At 42.5% G+C, this 22,156-nt stretch overlaps 2 protein-coding genes across 4 annotated transcripts in view; one reads left to right on the top strand and one right to left on the bottom strand.

The window, feature by feature from the left end:
• coro7 (coronin 7) overlaps positions 1-22,156 on the bottom strand; it is a 137,533-nt gene that overhangs the window by 67,435 nt on the left and 47,942 nt on the right. The window lies entirely within an intron of this gene.
• Positions 1,964-21,101, top strand: LOC109928647 (vasorin). Its single transcript, XM_020528593.2, has 2 exons — positions 1,964-2,188; positions 18,489-21,101. The coding sequence occupies exons 1-2, from the start codon at positions 2,034-2,036 to the stop codon at positions 20,452-20,454; spliced, it is 2,121 nt and encodes a 706-aa protein (XP_020384182.1). The 5' UTR covers positions 1,964-2,033; the 3' UTR covers positions 20,455-21,101.

Raw genomic sequence — 22,156 nt, 5'->3', positions numbered from 1 at the left:
AGCATAGGCAGCAAATGAAACAGAACTAAGCGATCCCACAACCAATGGATCAGCTCTAGGCTTTGCAGTCCTGCTACATCCAGTCGTGAATGGTGACAGACAATTAAAAGGCTCACTGGAAGAGAAAGCCCCACAAATATCCCCATTCTCAACGGTGGTAGAGTCCCACACATCATTGCAAAAGATAAGGCTGAAGCATTCACAGCAATCTTCAGCCAGAAGTGCTGAGTGGATGATCCATCTCAGCCTCCTCCAGTGGTCCCTAGAATCACAAATACCAGTCTTTAGCAAATTTGATTCACTCAAGTGATGTCAAAAAAACAGCTGGGGCACTGACAACATTCCAGCAATAGTACTACAGACTTGTGCTCCTGAACTTGCTGCTCCCCAGCACTGTCTTCTCCTGGTTGGCATCATACCTAACACTTAGGAAGGTGGTTGTTGAGAGGTCAATCATCTCAGCTCCAGAACATCTCTGCAGGAGTTCCTCAGAGTAGGCCTAACCATCTTCAGCTGCTTCATCAATAATCTTCCCACCACTTCTGACCTTAGAAGTGGGGATATTCATCGATGATTGCACAATGTTCAGCACCATTCGCGACTCCTTAAATACTGAAGCAGTCCATGTTCAAATGCAACTTGATCTGGACATTATCAAGCCTGGACTGACAAGTGGCAAGTAACATTCACGCCACACAAATTCCAGGCAAATGTCTCTTATTGGAGATGATCAATCTAACCACTGCCCCTTGACATTCACTAAATACCCCACTATCGACGTCGTTGGGGTATCTGGTACCATTGACCAGAAACTCAACTGGACTCATTACATCAACACAGTAGCTACAACAGCAGGCCTGGGGCTAGGAATACTGCGGCAAGTAACTCACCTCCTGACTCCTCAAAGCCTGTCCATCATCTACAAGGCACAGGTCAGGAGTGTGATAGAACACTCCCCTGGATTGGTGCAACTCCAACAACACTCACGATGTTTGATATCATCCAAGACAAAAGCAGCCTTCTTGATTGGCACCACATCCATCAATGTCCACTGCATTCATCACCAACTCTCTGTACCAGCAGTGTGTACAACTTACATCTAGAAGGACAATGGCAGTTGATACATGGGAACACCACAACCTGCACTTTCCCCACCAAGTCACTCACCATCCTGACTTGGAAACATATTGCTGTTCCTTCACTGTTGCTGAGTCAAAATCCTGAAATTGGGTCAACATACAGCATGTGGACTACATCAGTTCAAAAAGACAGCTCACCATCACCTTCTCTAGGGCAATAAATTATGGCCACCCAGCAATACCTATGTCCCACAAATTAAAACAAAAAAATGCTTAAGATCGCCACTGACTCCAAGTTAGAGAATGTGCTTCAGTAGAGCAAAGGTTCTTTAACAGCTTAATCTGAAACACTTTATATATTGAAGACGGAATGTGAGGAATGGATTGTTCAAGATGAGAAGGTGTAGAAATGTTAACGAATTTGGAGATATTTTTATGGGAGATTTGACGAAGAATATTCATTTTTAGGGACCTGTTAAATGAACTGTGGAATCAGTAATCTGAACTCTCACAGGTTACTTGTGAATCAAGTAAATTACGAACTGACCTGCAGATTAAGTGATGTGAGATTTTGAATAGTTGCGGTCATTATTATCTGTGTAAAGGCTGATTCAACAATTATTTATTTAAATGTTAGCTGTTTGGTTTAAGTTTTATTATACCAGATTGAGAGAAACACAACAGTCCACAAAATATCTCCCCATATCTGTCAACATCTCCAAATAAGTAGCACAAGGCATAATGTTTACTCAAGTTACCTAGGCAGCACTCATAGGGTTAATGAAGTTCCAGCTCATGTCTCCTCCAGTCAGAGGGGAGTGGCAATTACAGCTCCCTCCCCCCACCCTCTCCCTGTACTCCTCCTTTCTGTGAAAAGCACAGATTGCATTCATTAGCGTAGCTTTTTTTTGCCAGATCCCATGAAGGAGTGTAGCAGCGCAGGGAAACAGTGAGATGCTGTTTGTTCCCTCCTGGCTCCCACAGTCTATCTCTGTGACCATCCAATCTGTACTTGCACCGAGATATCCTGCTAGCCCGAGAAGAGATCTAACAATCTACAAGTCACCACACAACAGGCTTGCCCTTCTTCACAGCATGCAGCAAACAAGGTAAGATTGATTTTGTGTCACTCAGCTCTGGATTCTGTCTCTCTCTCTCACACACACACACACACACAAGCTCTGGTCAACGAATTCAAGCATAAACTCTTGACAAAATGGCACACAAATATTATTCCAGAGGTTTTGCCACCAGTTGCAAAACAAGTTTCTTTCTGCTCTCTGATTAGCTATACACATTTATTTGAAAGCAATAACGCCCAAATCTTTCAGTCATTCAAGCACTGCATCAACAAACTGAGCTGGTATAAGCTCAAACATCAGAGTGGTGTTATAAACACCAGACCAGTCAAAGATCTAAAGCTAATGAAAGAGTTTAACAATTTCAAAACAAGAGCTTTGGTGAGTGAATTTGAAACCAGGTCTGCATCAATCATTCCAGTACAGAGTCACTCCAGTCTTTAGAGTATGCTTCTTTCATAATAATACACGTAGTTTATTCAGGAGGTTAAGAGGTGTATTTACTGTATAATTAAAGGCACTCTTCATTCATTGTAACTTGCACTGATATAGTATCATGAATGTTGAGAATCTCAACATTATCAGATGTAAATGGTCAGTGTGCCATGGAAGAGGATATCAGGATTAGGTCATTAAAGACTTCAGAGAGGTGTGTCTTCAGGAGAATCTTAAAGGAAATGGCAGAGGTAAAGACTGGAGAGTTTTAAGTGCAGAATTTCCAGAGTTTAGGGATTAAGCACAGCCACCTATGGTGGGCTCAAGGGATGAACGATGCACAAAAGACCAGAAAGAGAGACATGGGATGTAAGGGCTGGAAAACTATAACACGGATAGGGAGGGGTGAGGCCATGTCGAGATTTGAGCACAAGGTTAAGAATTTTAAATTCATCACGTTGCCGAGCTGGGAGCCATCAGAGATCATAGGGTTGACAAGTGAACAGGACCAAGTGTGACTTAAGACATGGATAGCAGAGTTTTGGATGAGTTCAATTTTACATAGGTGGAAGGTGGGAGGTCAGCCAGGAGAGTATTGGAATGCTTGAACCTCAAACTAATGAGAACTGGACAAGAGTTTCGTCAGATGTATCAGGCAGGAGTGGAAACAAGAGATGTTCCACAGATGGACATTCAGATAGAATCACTGAAGAGGGACTGGAGTTTGTGGTGGGGACCAGAGACAATGATTTCATACATACTATTATTAACAGGAGCTACTGTTTATTCAGCACAACAGGGATTACTACCTGTGTAACTGTACATAATTGCCATTTATTCAGCAGGATAAGGGTCATGCATATAGTTACAGTTTATTCAGTGGATTAAGGGTTACTCTCTAACAGCATAGAGATCTAGCTTATTCAGTAGAGTTAGGGTTTATCTATCTGGGACTGGAGTTTCTTCCTTGTAGTATAAAAGTTAAGGTATTAATCACACTAGCAAATTAACATGGCTAGTTGAGGAACAGGATGAGCCTGAATTACCAGCTGAACTTGCTTTGAGTGTTGTTCCATTGAAAACACTGGACTTTTCAGGTAAAGGTGTCTCTTCACTGCTCTGTACAAACGTCAGAACAAGAGTCAGATGCAGCAAGAACCTCGTTTTAGATGTAGACTGAATCATATTCTGACCGTCATTACAAATCATGAGGATTTTGTAATTAAACAAATGAGTTAATAGGCCACAGAAAGTCATCAAAGTAATTCTGGGTATCTGAAAAGGGAGGGAAACTCTCCCCCAGACACAGGGCAAGAGGAGACCTTCACTCTCCCCAGACACAGGGCGACAAGAGGATTTCACTTCTAACTCCCAAGGCACAAGGTCAACAAGGGGACCCTCTGTTTCACCAGTACAGGTAGTGAAATTAATGATTTCTAATTATGGTGTTGGCGCTGTGCAAATTTTTCTTGGCAGTGGCTAGCGAATGTGGTTTGTTTCAAAATAAACTAGGAATACTGTTTCTGTAGCTGCTGGAGAGAGAGAGTGGAATTTATTATAGCATTCTCATTACCTCGGGATGGTATGCAGGGGTGGAGCTCACTCCTGGAGGCAGGCAGTAGCAGAGGCCAATCTTTAAACAAGAGAGGGTCGACAAAGAGAAAAGTAAACAAGCTTTCAGCAGCTACTGGCCTTTAATTAAAAAAGTGGAGAGCTCAACAGGACTTGCTTTTTATTCACGTCTTAAGATTTTCAGATAGATTTTGTCTGTGGATTTAACCCCAACATTATGCTCCACGAGGATCAAGCTATATTCAGACTGGAGCTGCCCAAAAGGAGAATGTCAGATATGTCAACTGACACCTCACTGCTGCCTCAGAACTCGCTCATTCATCTAACTCCTCCCAGGGTTGATCTTCATTGAGGGCCGTGGTGCCGGAATTCTTATTGCACAGGACATCATCTCCCACCCTCTCCCGAGCACCCTTATTACCGACTGTATTTCTGAAAAAATGTCAATCCATTTCCCTCACATTGTCACTCAATAATTTCACACTGCTATAGCTTACATTTCCATTGATGTTAATTCAACTCCTTCACACTATCACTCAGTAGCACCTCTCCCCAAAAAAACAGGAGAGGTGCAAAAGTTGCTAGGGTTAGAAAGTTGAAGATAAAATTCCCTCCTCAGACTCAGCCTTCAATACTTTTAGTTAAAACAAAACATTGTTCAAAGGCAGAGCCAACAATAAGAATCAAGCTCTTGTATGAAAGCCAAGATTTCCAGTTAATGCAATAACTTTTTTAAACACTGAGGGTTGAGTGTCATGATAGGAAATGAATAGGGCTTTGTTCCACTTATAAGGAAGCTATCAGAAAGGAATTAGCACTGAGCAATTCTGTGTTGTTTAGAAGTATAAGAAAACAACAAGTACAGAATGAAACATGGAGGGATCAGAGCAATATTGGAGTAGATAATCTGGAAAGGGTTCTCCATGACTCAGTTAGCAGCATTTTTACCTCTCAGTCAGAAGACTGGGGCTTCAAGACCTGCTCCACAGATTGGAGCACAAAATCCAGGTTGACACACCTAGTACAGCACTGAGGGAATGCTAATCAGGCAGAGGCTCTGTCTGCTCTCTCAGGTGAATATACAGAGGAGTAGGACCATTTAAGACCCTTTGAAGGATGACTGGACTTGAAACATTAATTGTTTTTCTCTCAACAGATGCTATGAGACCTGCTACGTTTCTCCAGCACTGTCTGTCTTTGTTCTCTTTATGTACTCTATCTGTTTGCCTTAATATCTTGAACTTCAGTCAAATTATCCAATAACCTTCTCAATTCCAAGAATACAATGTTTGTTTGTGCAATATGTTCATGTAATTTAACCCTCAGGAGTCTAGGTTCTCATTCTGCGGAACCTATACCGCAATCCTTTCAAAACCAATACATCCTTCTAAGTTGTACTGCCCAAAACTTCTCACGGTGTGATCTAACCAATGCTTTATATGGCTTAAACATGACTTCTATCCCATTCTATCTACTCCTCTAAAATATAAAAGGCCAGTATTTCAATAGACATTTTGATTAGTTTCATACCTGCGCATGACATTTTAATGATCTGTGCACCTTATCCCATACATCTCTTTGGATCGCTATTGTTCCTTACTTTTCAGCATTTAAAAAATATCCTGTTTTATCCTTTTTAAGATTGGACTATCTCACTTTCAACTACATTGAAATCCATTTGCCATTGTTTAATTCATTCACTTAATCTATCCAATATTGCATCAATTTTAGTTATGATCCATGTTGCTTAAAATGCTGACTACCTTTGAGTCATTAGCAAATTTGAATATGTAGTTTTCTAACTGATCATCTAAGTCAGTAATAAAGTGAATAGTTTACACCCAAATATACATACCTCTGGCACACCACTAGTCAAATCCTCTCAATTAGGTTATGTTCCCATTATCGCCTCTCCCTGCGTTCTGCCAAACAGCTGATTTTCAAACCAGGTTAATAATTTTTCTTCAATTCCATGAGGTAGAAATTTGACCAAGAGCCTAGATTGATTTCTGGGGTGAAAGTTACTTTTTTGAGAAAAGGTTGTATAGAATATGCCTATATTCTTGGAAGCTTACAAGAATGTGCGGAAATCTCACAACAACATTAAGGTTTTGGGAGGGCTCAACAGACAGATGGTAACAGGCTATTTCCCCCCATTGCAGTGTCAACAACAAATAGAGCAGAGTCTCAGGATAAAGGTTCAGCCAGTTAGGACTAAGAGGCGAGCAAATATTTTCACGCAAAGCATTGAGAATCTTTGAAATTCTGTTTCCAGAAAAATGTTATTGAGTGTATTCAAGTCTGAGGCCAATACACTTTTGAATGAATGGAATCAAGGGATATGGGAAAGTGGAGGTGAGGTTAGGGACCAGTCTGTTCCATTTGAAAAAGCGAGCAAATGGAGGGCGGCGGCAGTGGGGGGGAGCGGTTGGGTGGTGCATACAACCTTTCTCCTGCTCCTATTTCTTATGTTTGACTCGATTAAATGCCTTCTGGAAGCCCATATAAATAACATTCATAACTATTCCCCTGTCCACTACTTTAGTCACCTCTTCAAAATGTTCATTCAAGCACAATGGTGGCTCAGTGCTGCCTCACAGTGCCGGGGACCCAGGTCCAAATCTACCCCCGATGACTGTTTGTGTGGAGTTTGCACGTTCTCCGCTTGAGTTTCTGCCACGTACTCGGGTTTCCTTCCACAGTCCAAATATGTAAAGGTCACGTGGATTGGCCATGCTAAATTGGCCACAGCATCCAGGGATGTGTAGGTAAGGTGGTTTAGTCATGGGAAATGCAGGGTTACAGGGATAGAGTAAGAGGATGTATTTGGATGGGATATTTTCTTCAGAGGGGCCAAATAGCCTGCTTCCACATGTAGGGATTCTATTCTTCTCTATGATTTATTCTTTACAAAACAATGCTGGTTCTGTCTGATTAGTTGAAAAAAAATCAAGATGTAGAAAGATATCACAGCACTATCTTACAGAGCAAGGGAACCCTCCCTTGGTGTCCTGGCCTATTCCTTAACCTACATTACTGCAACAGAAAATTGGTCACTTATTTAATTACAGCTGGATCATGCCATGTGTAAAAGCATCTACCACTTCAAAAACAAAATAATTGGCAGTAAAGTGATTTGGAATATCGTGAACATGAGAAAGATGCTGTGTAAATGTATGTCTTTTCATAGAACCAGACCTGGTGTATTGCCCCGAATATCTCCCTTCTGTAGATTTACATTTCACATTAACCAGCAGCTCCTGCAGAGCCTTCAGCATTGAACTGATAGCAGCAGTATCTCAAGTTTTCTTTTATGCCGTGCTTAGGTTCTGACTACACCTTGGAAAAGATGTAGTAGTAATGAGGAGACAGGCACCCTGGGTCACATAATTTCCTAGACCCATTGTTATCTCAGGCTGCTAACAATAGATGTATAGTCAAGACAAACCTTTAGTGAAATAAATACTATGTCAGAAATTATCCTGTCTTTGCTGTTGAGGTTTATTACAGCCTGATGGGTAGGTAGCAAGGCATAAAATTAAATTTCCCATTAGAAAGTGGAATTGGACAAACATTAGAAAAGGCATTTGGGATCCAACTCAGCCAGATTTTAGAAAACAGATGACTGCTTTATTGGGTATCCAACCTGCTCCCTCTGACGGCCATGCAGCAAAACCCCAGGCTCTCCAATCGGCTCACCTCATGTGTTCCATTGGCCATCAAACCAGAACTAACACCCTGCGGTTTAGCTACATTACAGGGACCACACATAATACAGCTGCAGCACTGTGTACGTTACACAAAGAAGCATATAGATTCCTTGGTATCAAGTGCAAAAGCAAATAATTTATAGTAAACAGTTATAAATAACTGGTTAGGGCCCATCTGAAATACAGTTTCTAATTCTTGGCACTGTACTTTAGGAGGGATGCTAAGAATACTGCAGAGATTGATTATTAGGTCAATCATCTCAGTCCAAGAAAATCGCTGCAGGAGTTCCTCAACTATCTTCAGCTGCTTCATCAATTACCTTTTGTTCATCATAAGGTCAGAATTGGAATTTTTGCTGATGACTGGACAACATCACTTATCACTTCTTAGACACTGAAGCAGTGTTCATTTGCAGCAAGACTAGGACAACTTCCAGGCTTGGTACTAGTAAATGGCAGGCAATATTCACACCTCACAAGGGTCAGACTATGACCATCTCTAAGAATACAGAATCTAAATATCTCCCTCTTAACATTCAGTAGCAATACCATCATGGAATAACTCATTACCACCATTCTGGGTGGTATCATTGACCAGAAACTAAATACAGTGGCTACAAGAGGTCCAACAGATTTTTCCCTCATGTTAGTTCTCCTACCAGATGTCACAGACCTGGTCTGTCACAAATATTTTTCAAGACTCAGCCATTTAGGTCATTATTTGTACTATTAAGACTTTGTTGATGATGGACATTGAAGTCCCCCATGAGAGTACATTCTGTCCTTGTTACCCTCAGTGCTTTTTCCAATTGATATTTCATATGCTGAATATGCTTCATCAGTTGAAGGAAGGCAATAGATGATAAACTGCAGGAGATTTCTTTATCTACATTGACTTTATGTGGAGTTGCCGGCGTTGGACTGACATCACATGACACCAGGTTATAGTCCAACAGGTTTATCTGAAATCACAGGCTTTTGGAGCATAGCCACTTCACCCGATGAAGTGAGAGTGAAGCACACAGACACAGAATTGATGGGCAGAGAGATCAAAAGACCATAAGACCATACAAATGGTGAGTGAAGTGTTAAAAAATAAGTTGCTGCAGGTGATCCAAAGTGTTAGGCGGTGTAAGTAAAGCGTCAACAGCTCAATAACAAGCGAAGGGATGACCTATAATCTGATCAAATGAGGCACAGAGATAATTACAAATATTTAAAAATAAGGTGGTGTAGGAGACAAACCAAATGACTGGAATAACATGATTGGTCTAAGAGTTGCATGCCGAGGGTCTAACCAAAGTAACAAGTAATCCAAAAATGTACAAACTAATTAAGGTAGAGAGCTTAAGACAATTTATCCAGGTGTTAGTGACAAAACAGGGCAGTAAAAAAGATCTTACAGATACAGAACAATGTGGTGGGGTCACATGTAGCATGACATGAACCCAAGATCATGGTTGAGGTTGTCTTCATGGGTACGAAACTTGGCTATCAGTCTCTGCTTAGCGATTCTGCGTTGTTGTGTATCTCGAAGGCTGCCTTGGAGGACGCTTACCCAAACATCGGAGACTAAATGTCCTTGACCATTGACGTGTTTCCTGACTGGGAGGGATAAGCCCTGCACATACACAGGATCTGCTCAGATGAGGAGGAATACGACAAACACCTAAAGATTTTGAAGGATATCCTCATAAGAACGAGATACGATCGCCAGTTCCAACATGCCACGGCAAAAAACCCCAATGACCTGCTCAGAAGACAGACACAGGATACAACCGATAGAGTACCCTTCGTTATCCAGTACTTCCTCAGAGCAGAGTGACTACACCATGTTCTTTGCAGCCTTCAACAGGTCATCGATGACAATGAGCATCTCGCCGAGATCATCCCTACGCCTCCACTTCTTGCCTTCAAACAACCAAAACCTTAGACCATCGTTTGCAGCAGTTGTGTACAAGATGATGAAAGGCATAGATAGAGTGGATACCCAGAGATCTTCTCCCAGGGCGGAAATGACTATTACGAGGAGGCATAATTTTAAGGTGATTGGAGGAAGGTATAGGGGAGATGTCAGAGGTAGGTTCTTTACACAGAGAGTGATGAGTGCGTGGAATGCGCTGCCGGCAGTGGTAGTGGATACATTAGGGACATTTAAGTGACTCTTGGATAGGCACATGGACGATAGTAAAATGTAGGATATGTAGGGTAGTCGATCTTAGAGTAGGATAATAGGTCAGCACAACATTGTGGGCCGAAGGGCCTGTTCTGTGCTATGTTCTAAACTACCCAGCCTTCAGGAGAACATCGACCACAACACCAGACAACCCTGCCACGGCAAGACATGTCAGATCATTGACATGGACACTACCATCACACGTGGAAACAACACCCACCACGTGCACAGCAGATACTCATGTGACTCAGCCCATGTTGTCTATCTCATACTCTGCAGGCAAGGATCCCCCTAGGCATGGTATATTGGTTAGACCGTGCAGACACTACGACATCGGATGAATGGACACCATACAACAATCGCGAAACAAGAACATTCCCTCCCAGTCGAGGAACACTTCAGCGATCAAGGATATTCAGCCTCCGATCTTCAGCTAAGTGTCCTCTGAGGCAGCCTTCGAGATACACAACGCAGAATCGCCAAGCAGAAACTGATAACCAAGTTTCGTATCCACGAAGATGACCTCAACCATGATCTTGGGTTCATGTCACGCTACATGTGACCCCACCACATTGTTCTGTATCTGTAAAATCTTCTTTGCTGTCGTGTTTTGTGACCAACACCTGGATAAATTGTCTTAAGCTCTCTACCTTAATTAGTTTGTAGTTTTGGATTACTTGTTACTTTGGTTAGACCCTCACCGTGCGACTCTTAGACCCATCATGTTATTCCAGTCATGTGGTTTGTCTCCAGCACTACCTTATTTTTAATATTTTGTAATTATCTCTCTGCCTCATTTAATCTGCTTATAGGTCATCCCTTCGCTCGTTATTGAGCTGCTGACACCTTACTTACACCGTCTAACACTTCGGATCACCTGCAGTGACTTATTATTCAACACTCCACTCACACCATTTGTATGATCTTTTGATTTCTCTGCCCTAAATTGTGTTCTATGTGCATCTCTCTTACTTCACCCAATGAAGGCGCTATGCTTTAAAAGCTTGTGATTTCAAATAACCTGGTGTCATGTGACTTCTGACTTTTTATATTGACTTTATCCAAGAGACATTCTGGGGTCCTGATCCAACTCCGAGCATCAGGGCCACTCCTTTTGAATTACACACTGTGCTACCACCTTCCCTGCACAGGGACAGGACCTAGGGATAGTGAAGGCGATATTTGGGACACCATCAAAACATACGTTTCAATGAGTATGACCGTCAGTCTGTTGCTTTACTCGTCTGTTACATGGGGGTCTCAATTTTGGAAAAGGTCCTGAGATATGAGAAAGGATGACTTTGCATGGTTGAGTGGCAGGGTATGCCTATGAGTGGGCAATACGAAGTAGAAAGTTGAGTTTTATTTTTATCTTTTTTGTAGTGGTTTGATGCAACTAATTAGCTTGCTAGGCCATTTCTTAGGGCACTCAAGAGTCAACCACTTTGCTGTGCATCTGGAGTCACATGTAGGCCAGACCTGGTAAGGTCAGATTTCCTTTCCCGAAGAACATTAGTGCACTAGATGGAATTTTGTCTAAAAATCTGCCAGGTGGTCATAAGTTCATAAGCCTAACTAGTTTTTTCATGGCCATCATTCGGGAGCTTTTTTGTCCCCCCAAGAATCCTTAACTTTGTTTAAATCCAAACAGGTACAGAAAGTAATCAAGGAAGCTAGTGGAATGCTAGCCTTTATGTCTCAAGAGCTGGAATATAAGGATGCAGAAGTAATGCTGCAATAATACAAAACCCTGACTACATTGCTCTTGAAGTACTGAGCTGATTTGGGAACCACATCTCAGGAAGGATATACTGGTCTTGGAGGGAGTACAAAATTGGTTTTAAGAATGATACCTTGACTTCAGGGGTTAAGTTACGAGGACAGGTTATACAAATTAGATCTGTTTTCTCTAGAATTTAGAACGTCAAGAAGTAATCTGATCGAAGTCTTCAAGATATTAACAGGAAAAGATAGGGTAGACAAAAATAAACTGTTTCCACTGGTTGGAGATTCTAGAACTACAGGGCATTGTCTAAAAGTCAGGGCCATTCGGTTCGAGAGAGATGCTAGAAAGTACTTCTCCACACAAAGGATGATAAAAGTTTGGAGCTCTCTTCCACAAACAGCAGTTGATGCTAGATCTGTTGTTAATTTTAAATCTGAGACAGTTAAATTTTTGCTAAGCAAAAAGCACAGAGACACGGGCCAAAGACAGGTATGTAGAGTTGAGCCACTATCTCTCTGAATGGCGGAGCAGGCTATGTTCCTAAATTTCACGAGCTGTCATAATAAAATGTAAATTCACATCTCCACGTTATTAGTCTTGGCCTCTTACTTAATCAAGTAACATTATCACTATGCCATAACTCCTGCAAAATCAGAAGAACATCCAGTTGGGACAAGTACCCTGTTCTGTTCTTTCAGTGATGTCTATTTCACACTAGCTTGTTGATGTGTAATTTTATTTTATTTCTCAAGTTATTGTTGCATTTAAGGAAAACCTAAAAAGTACATGAGGGAGGAAGGGGGAAAATAGGATATATAGAAGTTAGATGAAGTAGAATGGGAGAAGGCTGAAGTGGAGCATAAAAATCAGCACAGATGCAACAAGGCAAATGGTCTTTCTGTGGTATAACCATGGTTCTATACAGAGTCATAGAGATGTACAGCATGGAAACAGACCCTTCAGTCCAACTCGTCCATGACAACCAGATATCCTAAATAAATCCAGTCTAATTTGCCAGCATTTGGCCCATATCCCTCTAAACCCTTCCTATTCATGCACCCATCTAGATGCCTTTTAATTGTTGTAATTGGACCATTTCTCCATTTCCTCTGGCAGCTCAATCCATATACGCACCACCCTCTGTGTGAAAAATTTGCCCCTTAGGTCCCCTTTAAATCTCTCCCCTCTCACTTTAAACTCATGCCCTCTATTTTTGGACTCCCCCACCCAAGGGAAAAGACCCTGTCTATTTATTCTATCCATGCTCCTCATTATTTTATAAATCCCTACAAAGTCACTTCTCAGCCTCTGACACTCCCGGGAAAATAGTTCCAGCATATTCAGCCTCTCCCAACCCTGGCAACGTCCTTGTAAATCTTTTCTGAACTCTTTCAAGCTTCACAACATCCTTCCTACAGCAGAGAGACCAGAATTGCACGCAGCATTCCAAAAGTGGCCTAAGCAATGCCCTGTACAGCACAACATGACTTCCCAACTCCTATACTCAATGCACTGACCAATAAAGGAAAGCATACCAAATGTCTTCTTCACTATCCCACCCAACTGCGACTGCGACATGTTATATTCATGGCCCACACTGTGCCATGTGCCGCTCCAGACTGATCTGCATGAAGGAACGTTTTCACTATCCCACTTCCTTTCACGCAAGAGTAGCCAGTTTTGGAGCAGGAAGGTCTCCACAGATTATGAGTCCTCCCTACACCAACGCACTGAAAAGTTGCGTCTCACATTACAGTGAGCATCTTGAAATGTTCCCTTGGAAAATAAGCCAGAGGCTGTGGCAATGTTGTCTTACCCTGAGATACAGCACACGGTCATATTACTTTTGGAAAGGGGAAGCACATTAAGGGAGCATAACGGGAAGATCATACCCTCAGGTTACACATTCCTCAGGCCCCTGGAGACCCACATCCACAGCACCATGTCGCCATGATATACAATTCCCATCAAGGATAAATGAATCATGCAAAAATATTGCACTGGTGAGTGTGCAACGTGCAACAGAAAGCAACTAACTTTTTAAAAAAAAAGGCAATTAGCATAAACAACAGGTAACACCTCTTCCTCACCACCTCCCCTCAATCCTAATCTTTGATAAACTGTCAATTTTCTCTGTAATCCATTGCTAGTATCTGCAACAACCTCCTCTGGTAACTTATTTCAGCGTACCCATAGGATTCATCTATCTTCATTCTTTCTTACTGCAGAACTTCCTATCCTACCACCAGGCCACATTCAACACAGTTCAGCACCCTAAAGCTACCCTGTCCCTAATAGGAAGGAGCATCATTAAGCCCCACTCCTATTCCTCCATCACTTTTCTGCACTTGCCCAGACCCTTCTCCCAAGTCTTCCCTCACCAATACAAGTTTTGTCCTCACCCTAATTCTCTTTCACTAACCCCTGTCCTCAAATTGTCCAAAACCTGAGGCAATCAGAATCATTACTGTCTCTCCCGAAACTACCAAACTCCTCAAACATTCACCACATTCTCAAGGATATGGATAGTTCCTTCAAATGTCTTCTTCCCTAAGGAATGTATATTTATTTGGTCCTTTCCCCTCCCCAGAGTACAGGGGTTTAGTGAGTCCTATTTTAAGGTGCAGCTTTAAATTTGAGGTTTACCATTCTTCAAATGGAAGCAATGCCTAGCTTATAATTAACCAGTATTAACCATAGCCCATCCCCTAAGTGCCAATAATCAACAATGTGAAGAGAATGAAGCATACAGCAAACGGGACAATCAGAGAACCAAGCCCACAATTAACAGCAATAGTCTCAGATTCAAAGTTAGGCACACAGCATCCCACTCAGTTAATGGGATAGGAGCACAGTTGGCCATGGCCCTGGCTCAATGTCTGCCCATAGTCTTTCTAACATGTCAGGACTTAAAACCAGACTATAGAACGCAGCTTTCCTGCTCCTCTGATGCTGCTTGGCCTGCAACAGGTTTATGGTTATCATTAGAGTCTTAATTACTGATTTTTATTGAATTGAAATTCCACCATCTACCATGGCAGGATTTGAACCCAGGTGTCCAGAACATTACCCAGGTCTCTAGATTGATAGTTTTGCAATAATGCCACAAGGCCATTGCCTCCCCTTCATAAGTTTCCCCTCAGTTACCTGTAGGCAGCCAGCACAGCTTCCAATCAGCAGTGTGAAAACACAGCAGTGTCCACACCAAGGTAACTATGCAACCCCAGCATAGACAGGTCAGACTGTCAGCCCAGCTTTCAGGAGGCTCACTTTGGAAATTGTCAGAAGAAAGGGACTTTTCACACCAGTAATGAAAGACTAATCAGGAAGGAACTGTGTTTGGCATCAAGCGAACTCTTTATCTGTTTTACGTTGTCTGATATCCTCAGAGCACCAACTCCTGAAAGCTGGGCCGACAATCTGACCTCCTGTGTTGGAGCTAGATGGTCACCCTCAGTGTGGACTCCCATGTTCTCACACTGCTGATTGGAAGCTGTGCTGGCTAGGCTACTCATAGGTGACTGAGCGGAAACTTATTATGGGGAGGCAATGGTCTAGTGGTATTACTGCTAGACTATTAAATCAGAGACCTAGGTACAAATCTCATCATGGCAGGTGGTAGAATTTGAATTCGATAGAGCAAAGGACTTGGAGAGTGGCAGCTTCCTTCAGCCCCACAACCCTCCACATTCTCCATCCAACTCCAACTTTGGATGGAGCATCTGTGGTTCAAATAGCTCCACAGTTGTTAGCCATTTCTTCAGCTGCTTGGGCACTAGAATTCCTTCTCTAAACTTCTCTGTTTTTGTCTCCACCTTTAAGATACTCCTTAATATCTCCCCATTTGGCCAAAATTTTGGTCATCTGTCCTCACAGCTGATGTAGCTTTGTGAAATTCTGAAGTCATAATTTGCAGAAAGATAGGATGATACAGAAATATATAAAGAGATGTTGATGAAGATAGACATAAATTACTACATTACAGTAGTACAGACCAGGCATTACAGAAGTCAACACCAGCCATTCATTCAGAAATCAAACCTACTTCTGCTGGCATCAAAAATCACTCTGTTGAGCAGTCGGAGTACAGCTCCCAATTGGCACAAAACAATAAGTTAAATTTTGATTTTGATCAGCAAACTCATTGAAGGCCTGGTGTAGAAAGTTTGTGATATGAGTGTTCATTCCCATCACATGTAGCTTCCTATTTATAAACTGCTATGCCTTACAGGGGTTGCGCACTGAAACTGTTGTCAATTATCATAAAAGGCCAGCCAGTTCACCAATATCCTTTTATGACAGAAAACTGAGTGTGGTAAGCTTGTGGAATTCTCTGCCACAGAGGTGGTTGAGGCCAAAGCATTAAATGTTTTCAAGAAAGATTTAGATATCGTTCTTAGTGCTGAAGGGATCAAAGGGGATATGGAGAAAGTGGGAACCAGATACGGAATTGGATGTTCAGCCATGATCATATGAAATGGTGGAACAGGTTTGAAAGGCCAAATGGCCTACTCCTGCTCCTATTTTCTATGTTTCTTCATTCAGCTAACTTGTGCACCAATCAAATATCCTTTGTCATCAATAACTGGTCATTAATCCACAGACCAATCAACTATTTGTTGCCAGCTGAAAAATGATTTGCACTCAACACTTGGCTTCCGCTCATGTGTAAAATTCCCACTACAGCTTGAACAGAGCAGTTGTGTAAACATCACTTAATATGGTTTTCAAAAAGTGCAGCAATCCCCCAACAATCCATTGTTTTTAAAACAGCTCTTTGCCTATTTCAGTCCACAAATCCAAAATAAAGAACAGTAATGAAACACAGTCCTTACAAAATGGCTGCACTCTCACCCGCTACTCCTCCTTATTCACTAATAAAACTTGCAAAGAGCCCCAGCCTGACACAGGGGCACTCTCCATAAGCTAATCACTCAAGATTTTTCAAGTCTAACAGATGTGTTAATATTTTCAATTCCATTGCTGAGTTCGAGACTAAACTGAAATCCACAGAGACAGCATTTTTTATTCTGCTGGGAGACAGACTGTAAATCTAATAGGAGGCATTCTATACAGTCACTGCCAGAAATTTGGCAGAGAGAGAGAGGGAGGTGGGGGGAGAGGGAAGTGTGCATGGTGCACACATGAAATGAGATAGGGGAGAAGGGGAGGGGAGGAAGGAGAGATGTGGGGCACAGGGAGAAAGAGAAGGCCAGTGGAGACTGTTGTTTGTAACTGCTTGCTCTAATTTTGACTGCAGTGCTGCTGGCTCAGCCTGTACTTCAAATAGAGAGGACACAAAGAAATTTATTTTATGTCCTTTTTATTAATTCAATCTGTTACTGAACATTCCTCTTCCCCAGCAATCCCCTGATGTGGTCTGGAAATAGTGCAGAATGAACGAAAATTTCTAAAAATACTCACTCCCTATGGAGTGAGAGAATGTTCCCCATCTCTAACTCCTCCTCACAGAGACAGTTTCTGGCAGCACAGACTATTCCTGCCTCGCTGAGGCAAGGGACTGGAACACAGCCTCTCCTCAAGATGAAAGAATGTGGGAATAGGCACCCCTCAAAGACTGAGAGGAAGCTCAATGACTTCACTAACACAACATCCTGACTTGCTATAACAGCCATCACACTTTTCTCAGACTGAGCCCTTTCCTCAACTGCTGAATAAGTAACTGAGTCAAAGGAGCATTCCAGCAAACTCAGAGCAATATTCCTGACAGAATTTTAAAGTTTTGGAATCAGAAATATTATTTGTGGAGTTTTAAACTGGTTAACGTCCTGCTTAATTTTCCAGAATTTTATTTCGCTATTTGCCTCGTTTGGGAGTTGCCTCTGAACAAAAACCAAGTTAAGAATACATAGCATTGTTACAGGACAGGAGGTGGTCATATGGCCATCAGGTCTGCACTAAACAAAACACCATCCAATCTCCATCTCTCCCTCCATAAAAATGCAAAACCCATTGCCCTTCCCCAAAAACACACAGGCCATCCCCACTCCTCACAGTGAAGCATAAGGCCAGTGAGGCCTCCCACTTGAGAACTTGGTACTATCCACACACTGTTTCTAAAGTCATCCTGTGAAATTAACAGTGCTTCTCCTCTCCTACTCAATGCACACTGCACAATTACGGGAGGCAATGGACCTAGTGGTATTATCACTAGACTTGTAATCCAAAGACCCAGATATTGTTCCGGTCTCACTGGCAGATGGTGGAATTTGAGTTCAATAAAAATTTAAAATTAGAAGTCTAATGATGACTACGAAACCATTGTTGACTGGCATAAATAAATCATTTGGTTCACTAATGCCCTTTAGGAAAAGAAACTTGTCCTTACCTGGTCTGTCTTACATGTGACTCCAGACCAACAGCAATTTGGTTAACTCTTAACTGCCCTCTGGGTAATTAGGGATGGGCAATAAATGCGAGATTAGCCAGTGATGCCTGCATCCCATGAGTGGGGAAAATCTAACAAAACTATTGCACACCTCTCAACCTCTTAATCTCTCCCCTTGGGACTTCCTCTTCTTTCCCTGCACCATCTGTTCCCCTCTCCCAATCCACAGACACCATTATTGTACTTCCCTCCTGTATTATCTTAGATTTCACTCAGCTTCGTCTATAACTGGCTGCACTCAGGGTTGCTGCCATAAACTCTTTAAAAAGGCTCATAGTGACTCATTCCTCTTGCCCCCACAGAGCTCAATGCGCCATGAGGAGGACCTCTTTGCACTGTCTGCCTTGGCTGACCATACTGGTACTCCTGTCAAAACTGCTGTTGGCGCTCTGCTGCCCAACAGAGTGCAACTGTGACACCTCGGGAATGCTGTGGTGCATCAAAAGAGGACTGTCTGCCATTCCTGAGCATATCCCTCCTGACACCTCCAGCATCTATGCGTTTGAGAACTCCATTTCCACCTTGCACAAGGAAGATTTTGCAGGGCTTCAGAAACTAAAGCTCCTGCACCTGTCGCACAATAAAATTACCAGGCTGCCCCAGGAGGTCTTCCAGTCACTAAGTGTCCTGTCCAACCTGGACCTGTCATCCAATCAGATAACTGAAATCAATAACAATACCTTTATGGGGCTGCAGGAATTGGAACGATTGTACCTGCAACAAAACAAGATCAAGACAATCCACGCAGCAGCTTTTGACACATTAACAAAGCTGGTCGAGCTCAAATTGCAGGATAATCTTCTCCATCACCTTCCTCCTCTGCAACTTCCCACACTCCTCCTATTGGACCTCAGCAGAAATAACATCCCAGACACAGAGCTCAGAAGCATCCATGCACCTGAGATTGAATCTTTAAAGCTGGCTGGACTTGGCCTCAGTACGATAGATGAAGGCATATTTAAAAACATGAAGAATCTTCAGGAGCTAGATCTATCAGAAAATCAGCTGGTGACTGTGTCAGCTATACTCCAGCATCTCAGTGAACTGACCTTTCTGAGTGTTCGGGGAAACAACAAGATCTCACACTTGAAGGATGAGGATTTCAAGCATATTAGGAACCTTCAGAAACTGGACATCAGTGGTTTGAGCCTTAGGACCATTCCGGAGGGTTTTTTGGAACTTTTCTCCAACTTAAAAAGCCTCACAGCAGCTGAAAACCCCTATAACTGTGTCTGCCAGATCAGCTGGTTTGTTCAATGGATGCAGGAGAACAATGCCCTCCTCCAGAGGCAGGAGGAAACACGTTGCCATTTCCCTCTGGTCAACTCTGGTAAACCACTCAACACACTGACACATGGTGACTTTGGATGTCCTACTACCATCCCGTCCATCAGCGCAACAAGCACCACAGAATTGTCACCAACCACAGCCAAGGAACTAACACTGGGTCACAAAGCAACACACCTTCCAGGACAATCAATGTCCTTCAATGGCAGAGTTACTCTTGGAGCCATCACCAAAACAGATCAACAACTCAGCGCAAAGGGACATCTCTGCCTCTCTACAGAATGCCTCAATGGAGGCATTTGCCAGCTAGATAAGTATGGGCACCACAGTTGCACGTGCCTTGCTGGCTTCTACGGACCACTCTGTGAGGCAGCGAATGGTATTCTTGATCTCCAGACTTCTCAGAAAAGCCTTTTAAACATTAGTCAAATAACCAGCACTTCAGTAACGTTAAATCTAGAAGGTTTTAGGCTCTCCCCAGTTTACTATAAGGGGCTGCGGGTGACATATAAGAACTGGTCAGGCCTGGACCCCAGGCCAGTGTCACTTAACATCCCAATATCACTGTCAACATACAAGATTCCAAGACTGTGGCCCAACTCAACATATCAGATCTGTGTTGGAGCTCTGGGGGAGGCCAGCACTAAAGAACAGCCTTGCACATTCGTGCAGACACTGCCAATAACACAGTTAGCTCAGTTCAAACAGGCAGAGGGTAGCAACTTAACCAGAGTAATCTGGCTAGTAACCACAGGCATGATCCTGATCTTACTGCTGGCAGTTGTGATCACACTCTACTGCCGGAAAAGACTTAAGAAAAACTCTGCTCAAGTAGGAGAATCACATCCTTATGATGTAGAAGAGATCAAACCTTACCTAGAGGAGGGAAAGATCTTGTCTGACACTCCTGAATGCCTTGCTCTGCAAAGCGAAGTGCCATTAATCAGAGATCACCAAGGTAACATTCCTATAGCTTTGTGACATTCCTATAGCTTTGTGACCTTTCATTCCCAGGGATTAACATGGATTTCCAAAGCCTGATTACAGCCACAGAACTTCACTGCTTCAAATCAACAAACCCTTTTTTTTTAAAGCCAAGAGTGGAATTGCACTTGGTATTACTGAGGCTATCCCATTTCGATCTCTCTCAAGCAACCCAGTATATATGAAGCCTAATCAATCTTGTTCAAGATTTCTTTACTCCATTCTGTAAACTTCAGTCTGGCTGAACTCATCAAATCCAGTGGTCCCATACAACCCCTGTGAAACCACAACCAAAGGAAGAGATAAAACCTTCCAAAGCAAAGCATCGCTGTAAATATCACTAGTGCCACCTTCGCTATTCAGACAGCTATCCACGCGCATCAATATATGACTTGCATGGCCAAACTGTGAGTGGCTTCAGTACATGGAGTTCATGAATAATGGTCCAATGTCAGTCACACCTCACAATAACCATCGCCATTCCCCAACAGCGCAAGGGAACAGACCAGTGATTGTCTCACATGCACTCACCACCACATGGCCCACCATTAACTGCTGTATATTGCTGAGCCAAATCTAACTGAGTCAAGCACATGATGTAAATGACAATTTGTAAGCAAATAAATATTTTTCTAGCGAAGTGACATGGAAGCTCTGGTTTGCTTTGTTACACAGCCAGGTGTCACCACAGGAAAAGTGGCACTTGGAGACACCAGACTGAAGAGTGCACCAGCAATGAACAGTGATACAAAGGGTCATAAGACCAGGTATAGGACACAGGCGGTAAAGAGTCAGATGCGAGTTTAGCAGAGTACATAAAACCTGAAACATAAACAAGACTGGGCCAGGGTGCAAGACGGTCTGAAATATCACAGCAACTACAGAGATACCCATTCCACTTCCGTCAATGTGCGGAGTTGGATTAAAATTCCAATCCTCCAGACATCTCCAAAAAAAAAAAAAAACACGCCTCAAATGGGAAGAAAGAGGGCTTGAGGGGTAATTGAGGGAGGCAGAGGGGGCATGAATCTCATCAAAGACCAACACTCATTTACAAATTGAAAGGAGCCAAACCTGAAAATGTACATGCATTCCAAAATAAGTCTCAAAGTATGGATTAAGCTCATTCTAAGGCTAGAGTGCTACTGCACTGATAATATGACATCCTGAGGCACTTCAAGGTGAAAAACAAACAAACAGTCAAGAGCAGGGGTGGGACAAAAGTGGAGTGAATTAAACTAAAATACATTTGACAGCAGGACTTAAGGAGAGAGAGAAAAACCTAGGAGCGTGTGAAAGAATTTCTATAGGTTCCTTCTTGACCTCAGGTCCCAAAACGGTTCAGTTTATAAAGTACTTTCTTTTCCATATAGTCACTGTTGTAATGTTGGAAATGTGGCAGCCAACTTTTGGACAGCAAACGCCCACAAACAGAATGTGATAATAACCTGATAACGTGTTTTGGTGATGATATCTGAGATATAGATATTGGTAAGCTCACCAAGTAGCATTCATGTTTTTTTTCCTATCAAAGTCTCAGATATAACATTTCATGTGAGGCTAGTACTTCCGACAGTGCAGCACTCCCCCAGTTCTCCACTGGAGTGTGAGCTTAAATTATGGGATCAATGGCCTTCAACAAGGTTCTACCATTCTGTCAGGATGAACACCACAAGCTTGCTTTTTCTAAAAAAAAAAT

Source organism: Rhincodon typus, chromosome 21, assembly GCF_021869965.1.
Source record: "Rhincodon typus isolate 14 chromosome 21, sRhiTyp1.1, whole genome shotgun sequence".
In the NCBI taxonomy this organism is placed as follows: Eukaryota; Metazoa; Chordata; class Chondrichthyes; order Orectolobiformes; family Rhincodontidae; genus Rhincodon; species Rhincodon typus.
The sequence above is the reverse complement of the archived record's forward strand: the minus strand, read 5'-3'. Positions and strand labels throughout refer to the sequence as shown.